This window comes from Tupaia chinensis, unplaced genomic scaffold, assembly GCF_000334495.1.
Source record: "Tupaia chinensis unplaced genomic scaffold, TupChi_1.0 Scaffold000465_1, whole genome shotgun sequence".
NCBI classification, from domain to species: Eukaryota; Metazoa; Chordata; class Mammalia; order Scandentia; family Tupaiidae; genus Tupaia; species Tupaia belangeri.
The window spans coordinates 2,027,131-2,034,867 of record NW_006159974.1 but is presented as its reverse complement, the minus strand read 5'-3'; the positions used below and the strand labels follow the sequence as shown (position 1 = coordinate 2,034,867).

The 7,737-nt window shown below is 50.5% G+C and overlaps 1 protein-coding gene across 1 annotated transcript; it reads left to right on the top strand.

Moving 5' to 3' along the window:
* The first annotated feature begins 915 nt into the window (after positions 1–915).
* On the top strand, positions 916–7,737 carry SERPINE1 (serpin family E member 1). Its single transcript, XM_006155678.3, has 9 exons — positions 916–1,071; positions 1,702–1,973; positions 2,599–2,832; positions 4,146–4,340; positions 4,973–5,171; positions 6,255–6,355; positions 6,473–6,559; positions 7,156–7,239; positions 7,563–7,737. Exons 2-9 carry the CDS (start codon positions 1,703–1,705, stop codon positions 7,598–7,600), a joined length of 1,209 nt encoding a protein of 402 aa, XP_006155740.1. The 5' UTR covers positions 916–1,071; position 1,702; the 3' UTR covers positions 7,601–7,737.

The following is a 7,737-nucleotide window of genomic DNA, read 5'->3' as shown; positions in this document are numbered from 1 at the left end:
TCCCTCCTGCTGTTCCAGCCCTCCGAGTGTCTTGTGTGGTCGAAGGAGAAGGCATGAGCTCCCTTGGGTCACAGCGGGCAACTCAAAAAAACAAAACTTACACATTGGACTCCTAATTCCTTCCCAAGGCTTTACCATAGTGATCCCAGCCCCCTTTCCACCGCCCCACCCAGCACACCTCAACCCCAGCCAGACAGGACTGTTGACACAAAGAAAGCCTTCAGGGGCACCGAGAAAGTCTGGACACGTGGGGGAGTCAGCCGTGCATCATCAGAGGCTGGCGGCTGAGCCGGCACATGGCAGGGAGCAGGGGAAGACGGGAGTCCTCTTTGGAGCCACGTCCTAGACAGACCAAACCCAGACAATCACGTGGCACGCTGCATGCCCTCTGGCCACTGGATCATGGCCAAGAGGAGGGAGGGATGTTCTCTCTTGGTGGTTGGGCAGGGCACAGAGTGGTGAGCACTGGTGGGAAAAGTCTGCAGGATTATTCATTTCTTTGAAAATGCCACAGCTACCCGTTTTTCCAAAGGAAAAGGGGAACGTGACCTGCTTTTCCCCACGCTGAGCACTAGGGAAGGTAGTCCTGAATACAGGGCATTTGGGGCCATCTGGCACTGCCAGGGGTCAAACTGGCAGAACATCCAAAGAGAGAGGACACAGGCAGGGGGCAGCAAAATCAAGAGAGGCCTTTGGGTCAAGGTAGCCAGGGTTTGCTCAATGGTTTCCGAGCCCTCTTCCACACGTACACACACAGCAGCACGCACGTACATGCTGCAACAAGTCCTGTAGAGGGAGGTACCGAGGGGGCCCGGCCGGCGGCTCAGCCGCTTCCAGAGCCAGAAAGTGGGTGTGGCTGGGACATGAGTTCATCTGTTTCCTGCCCACATCTGGTATAAAGGGAGGCAGCAGCTCACGGAGCAGCACAGCTGTGTCCGGCTGCAGGGCCAAGAGCACACTGTCAGGGGAGAGCCGCACCTCCTCCTCCAGCAGCCGCACGGTCAGAATCTCGCGGTCGCAGCCCCGGCAGCAGGACAGACACCAATCACAAGGCACCTCTGAGAACGTAAGGTAGGACACCGTCCCTCCATCTCTCCCCTCAGGACTGAAGCAGAGAACTCTTCTCCCCAGCATCGCCTTCACTCACGATCTTTGCTTTTCCTCTGTTTTCTCTCCCTGGAGAGCTATGACCTTGGATTGACCCCACCCCTCACTGTAGCAGTGACTGCAGGGAATGGGGAGGGTGGTCCAACCCCACCAACAACCCCATCATCTAGAAACAAGAACCTCGACTCTCTCTGTCCCTCTCAGTCAATACACCCAGGAAAGGAGCTTTTCATGCCTGCCAACTTGAAGGAAACAGTAATTGGGACAGTGTTATAAGAGAATTGAAAAGTGTCATGCAACTCAAAGATGTCATTATTGCTTAGCCTTTCAGCCCGCTGGGGCGGGGGGAAGGGAGATACATTGCAGTGGGAGCCAGGATTCCCACAGGTGAACATGGGCGTAGGGCTCCCCAGGGCTCCAGCCTGAGGTGAGCAGGAAGGGCTCCGAATCTGAATGTATCACAGCCTGAGTGACTCTTGCCCTGTGCTCATCTGTCACCTGACAGAAGCAAACCAGGGGAACTGGGGTGCCACGTCCCCTCCCCACTCATCTCCTAGAACTAGTTCTCATTGGACCCTTCTCTGCTTGCTCCAGGATGCAGCTGTCTCCAGCCCTTGCCTGCCTAGCCCTGGGCCTGGCCCTCGTCTCTGGGGAAGGGTCCGCCTTACACCCTCACCAATCTCAGGCAGCCCGACTGGTCACAGACTTCGGGGTGAAGGTGTTTCGGCAGGTGGCGCAGGCCTCCAAGGAGCGCAACGTGGTCTTCTCACCCTATGGGGTGGCTTCTGTGCTGGCCATGCTGCAGCTGACGACAGCAGGAGAGACTCAGCAGCAGATCCAGGCGGCAATGGGATTCAAGATTGATGGTGAGAGCTGGGCAGAGAGGGAGGCAGGGAGGCACATGGCCTTCACAGAACAGAGGTCGAGCCAGTCAGAAGCTGAGGAAAGGCTGACTTCACTTAGCCGAGTCAACTCACACATCCCTCAGGGACCACCCCTCTTGTTCCCACTACACCCTGCATCACCAGGTGACTCTTGACCCACTACAGGGGTATAGGCCAGTGAAGTCGACATAAGATAGCTTTCCCTTGCCGTCTGTCAACCACGTGACCTGAACCCCTCCAAGCCTCACTTTCCTTATCTTACAAAATGAGGGAAATACTGACCACACAGGGCAGCTGTAAAGATGAACTAGAATTAGGCACATGAAGTGGTTAGCACTTCCATATTATAGGAAAACCATTAGAGTTCATAAGACAAGAAAAAAACATCCCAACCCCTAAAAGGGTTAGGGCCTGAGATTTTGAGGAAATGAAAGACAAACAGAAAAGAAATGAAGGCTTGGAATGAACTCTCTCCAGACACCCCTAGGGGAGCAGAAGAGCCCCAACCTTCTTGGCAGGGGTGGGCTGCCCCCGGGGAGGCAGCCTGGTGGAGAGCTCTTAGCTCAGCAGGAGCCTGATGAGTCCTGTCCTCCTTGCCTTGACACAGAGAAGGACACAGCCACTGCTCTGCGCCGACTGTACAAGGAGCTCATGGGGCCCTGGAACAAGGATGAGATCAGCACCACCGATGCCATCTTCGTCCAGCGGGACCTGAAGCTTGTCCCAGGCTTCATGCCCCACTTTTTTCGGCTGTTCCGAACCACGATCAAACAGGTGGACTTTTCAGAGGTGGAGAGAGCTCGATTCATCATCAATGACTGGGTCAAGAGACACACAAAAGGTGAGCAGGCAGGGAAAGGAAGTCAGTCCCAAGGGTCTTTGGAGAAAGGGAATTTGGAAACAAATCCCCAAAGTCCATGCTCTCCCTATTAGCATTCTCTTCTCTGAGGATGGAAGGCCAGGTGCTTTAAAAACCAAAGTGTTAATAGCTAATAATTTTTATAATCTCATGAGCTCACTTTAAAGGCATCCCTAAAGATGTTGTGAACTTAACTAAGAACAGCAACAACTATGACAAAGAGCTCACAAACCTTTAAGACTGCAGTGGGCTAGCCTCAAGGCCTAATAGTTAAGAGAGCTGGGTCCCTCATGACTAACCACATGGTTCGAATCCTGGCCTTGCCAGCTTGAAAAACATGCTGGGCACATGTACATGCATGCCCCAAATCCCAAAAGGATGGAGAAGTGAAGAAAGGATGGCATGTGGCCATACCCCAGTGGGGATGTGTGCTTCTCTCTGTACTTCTATATCTCTGTCCCTCCGGTGAATGCACACACCCTCCAGCAAATTCGAAAAAAAATAATCATAATAAAGGTGTTTTTGTTTTTATAATAAAGGGGCCAATACCATAGTGGTTAAGGCAGCTAGATCCCACACAGATAGCTGTGTAGTCCAGGTCCCAGACATAGTGGCTTGAAAAACGTGCTGGGTATACGTGCCTATGTGTCCCAAATCCAAAGGAAATCCCAAAAGGAGAAATGAGGGAGAAGCGATTACAGCATGACTATCCCTCATGTGCGACGCTTTCTCATTTTCCCTCTCTCTCTTTCTCCCTCTCTGTCTCTCTCTAGTGAGCACAATGCCCTTTAGCAAATAAAAAAAATAATTTAAAAAATATCATAGCTGGACACATATGATGCATGTCCAAAATCCCAAGAGGAGACTAGAAAAGTGTGAGGATAGCGTGACTATCCTCCCCCTCCCCTGAATGGGGCACTTTCTCATTCTCTCTCTCTCTCTCTCTCTCTCTGGAGAGCACATGCCTTATAGCAAATTACAACCAAAAACAACAACAAAACAAAACAAAACAAAACAAAAACAAACACAAAACAAAAACAGCAACGTAAGGGCAGACTGGAGTTTCCAATTCTGATCCTCAACAGAATCCCAGGACCAAGAAAGTGTGGTGAGCTGGGAGACTTTCTGAGACCCTTACAGAGATGGAACAGGTTGAAGCAGCTAGACTGAGTCATTTACACCCTTGCCTGCCCTCTGACACCCTTCAATATACATCCATGAGAGACTGGGAACTGAAGGAAACTGTCTAAGAGGCTTAAAAAAATCTAACTTCCTGATCCCCTGGCTTTCCACAGGTATGATCAGCAACTTGCTAGGCGAAGGGGCTGTAAATCAGCTGACTCGCCTGGTCCTGGCAAACGCCCTCTACTTCAATGGTCAATGGAAGACGCCCTTCCCAAATTCAGGCACCCACCACGGCCTCTTCCACAAATCTGATGGCAGCACTGTTTCTGTGCCTATGATGACTCAGACCAACAAGTTCAACTACAGTAAGTACAATCCCCACCCCACATCCTCAGCCCTACATTTCATCCCTGGGTCCCCGAGAACATCCAAAATGTTGCCACTGAAGGAGGAAGACCGTAGGGACTGTTCTCCTACAAGAGAGGAGAAACCCTGGCATATACCCCAGCTTGGACAAAGGTTTCCCAAGCAGGAATCACAGGATAATGGAAGCAGAAGAAAGGATCTTTATCTCATGCACGATGATGCAGAAATTCCCTTAGGCTTACATTTGACCATTGGACTTCTGTCTTTAAACTCCCCAATTTTCTAGTGAGATTACCAGCAGCCAAAAAATCTTGCAGGAGAAAGGGCTATGTGAGAGTTGAGATTAAAGGGAGGAGGACTGGAATGGATTAGTGGCTGGGACAGAGGGAGAGGGGGAATGAAGGCAAGAAGGCCAAAAAAGAGACAGAAATCAGAAGACATTGACTTGGCAGAAAAGAAGGGAAATGAAAACAAACAAACAAAACACTGACTAGGGGAGTCTACAGAGCTGGAATAGAGAGCTTGACTTCCAGAAAGAGTGGGAAGATAGAATTCGCTGAAGACCCAGTGCTGGGTTAGAATCAATGAAAGTTGGAGCCATTTCTAACCAGCTGTCTTGGTGTCTTCACAGCTGAGTTTACCACTCCTGATGGCCATTACTATGACATCCTGGAACTGCCCTACCATGGGGACACCCTCAGCATGTTCATTGCTGCTCCCTATGAAAAAGAAGTGCCTCTCTCTGCCCTCACCAACATCTTGGATGCCCAGCTCATCAGCCAGTGGAAAGGCAACATGACCAGACTGCCCCGCCTCCTGGTTCTGCCCAAGTAAGACATCCCCTGCTCTTGCCACACTCACCAGTGCCTCAGTCCCCACTTTCCCCTGCCACTCTCTCCTGGCTCCCTGAAATCACCCCGCACCATGTCATTTCTCAGATCCATGACACTTGTAGGGCAGAGCTGTGTGTAGGAGGCTGATGGGAAACATTCTGGCCTGGGTTGGATTAAGATCCCTTAATCATCTCTCTGCCTGCTTCTGCTGGAGGGTAGGGGAAAGCTTTTCCAGGCTGTGCCCCCACACTGATCACCACAGAACACCCAGCAAAAGCCAGCCAACTGAGAGCCAGAGAAATTATAGGGGGGTGTCTAAATCAGCCCACGCCCATTTATGAATGTCCTACACATTTACCCCCATCAAGTCAACATCCAACAACGGCAACAAAAGGAATCACTTCCAGATGTAGCAGCCCTGACTACAGTTTCTAGTTGGGGTTCCAACAAAGCAGATTTAAAAAAAAAAAATCCTTCTGCAGAAGCAAAGTGGGAAGAGAAGGTTGAGGTTGGGTAATTCCAGAATTGCAGGAAAGCCTCTTACCACACTCACCCCAAATTTCCAGGGGCTATTATACCAGGCTCAGGGAAACAGAATTTCGTTGGTTAGCTGGTGTTCTCTCTCTCTCTCTCTCATAAAAATAGAGGTAATTAGCCATGTCCTGGTGGGAAGCCGAGAGTGCCCCAAAGTCTCACTGCTTGAATCCTCTTCAGGGTTAGCTCTCAGAAACACAATCTACAGACCAGATTTCTGTTCAAACATCCTTGCAGAAGAATTTGCCCTTGGCCCCCCAGCCAGACTGAATAAAATTATGCTCAAACTACTGTTTTATTTGAGGAAAGTAATTACTTGTAAGTTCAAGGGGGTGGGGAGATTGCAGAAGAATGTTCATTAATATTAGAACCTCTAGCAAGGAGAGATGGTGCAAACAGATAACACACACACACACACTTCCCTCTTCAACTCTCCCACCAGTGCTCATTCTGTCTGCCCAGGGGATGCCAGGTGGGGGGCTGGGAGAGGCAGGTGCTGCCAATGAGAGAGGGATGAGCTTGAACTGTCTCACGTTGCTGCCACAGGTTTTCCCTGGAGAGCGAAGTTGATCTCAGAAGGCCCCTGGAGGACTTGGGGATGACTGACATGTTTAGGCCTAATCGCGCAGACTTCTCAAGTCTTTCAGGTGAGAGGCTTTTCCTTCTCATTTTCTTATCCTGGTGGATTCAGGGCCACTGAGAGGACAACGGAGGCTCTCCCTAGTGTGGTGGCTTACCTACCCATGTCCCCGCCTCTGTTTCAGACCAGGAGCTTCTGTATGTGTCACAGGCACTGCAAAAAGTGAAGATTGAGGTGAACGAGAGTGGCACAGTGGCATCCTCCTCCACAGGTAAGTCTAGTTCAGGTGAGGCTCCATGAATCTCAGCTCAGGTTTCCCAGACGGGCCACTGACTTGCACCTCAATCGTCCTTCAGTACGACTATTCCCCAAGCCCAGAGTGGGCCCTGCTGCCTTGGCCACACAAACCTCTCTTCACAAAGCTGCTCTTCCCATGTGGAGAGCAAGAGCCTTGCTATTACCCTTCCCCCACCTGTTTCCCAGTCTGGAAAATGGGCCCACATTTCCTGGGACCTCATTTTTGCACCTTGATGACCTAAAGTCCCTGAATGTGAAAAGGCTTCCCAAAGTGAAGCCTGACTCATTCCCACATGGGTGGTAAACCAGAGGAACTTGCTTTTCCATAAGCCCTAAGAGGGTTTCAATAAATCTGTATTTGCGAGTGAATAATCAATCACTACCAAACTCCAGAAAGAAACCAGGTTTCAGAGGATAGCCCTAGACATTTAAGGTTTATATTCAAGACAACAAACAAGCTTCTTAAAAATCACCTCCCGCAAGGCTACTGTCAATGGATCACTAGTGACCAATCTGAGCACCAGTGCCAACGTCCCCCTGTCCTAAGACACCACCCCCCGTCTCTTCCAGCCATCCTAGTGTCAGCGCGAATGGCCCCCGAAGAGATCATCATGGACAGACCCTTCCTCTTTGTGGTTCGACACAACCCGACAGGTAAGCCAGGGCCCCACAACTTCTGCTGTCCTCCCATCCCTCTTCTATCTTGGGTACCAGTCCAGACAGATATGGACACGCCCCCATATCACCAAGAGCACTGTGGGCAAAGAAGCCACACTCAGTTCCACCACTGCTCAGAGGAGGCAGTCCTGTCATAGACAGCAAAGTGCCAGGACCCTCATCCCAGCTTAGTCGCACAGGCAGTTGTGACTCCAGGCAGCCCACTCAGCTCTCAGAGCTCAGTTTCTCCCTAAACATTGAGCTCGGTGAGCTGTACTCCTCCTTCCAGCTCTCAGTTCCCATGATTCTTCCACCCTCAGGAACGATCCTTTTTCTGGGCCAAGTGATGGAACCCTGACCATGAGAAAAGAAGCCCTCCTCTGGGACAAAACTGGACATATATCAGAAAAGAAGAAGCTCCGAAGAAATGAATGTTTGTTTGAATAACTCTTCCTGGAGACAGAGAAGACATTTGCCTTTTTTTTTTTTTAAAAA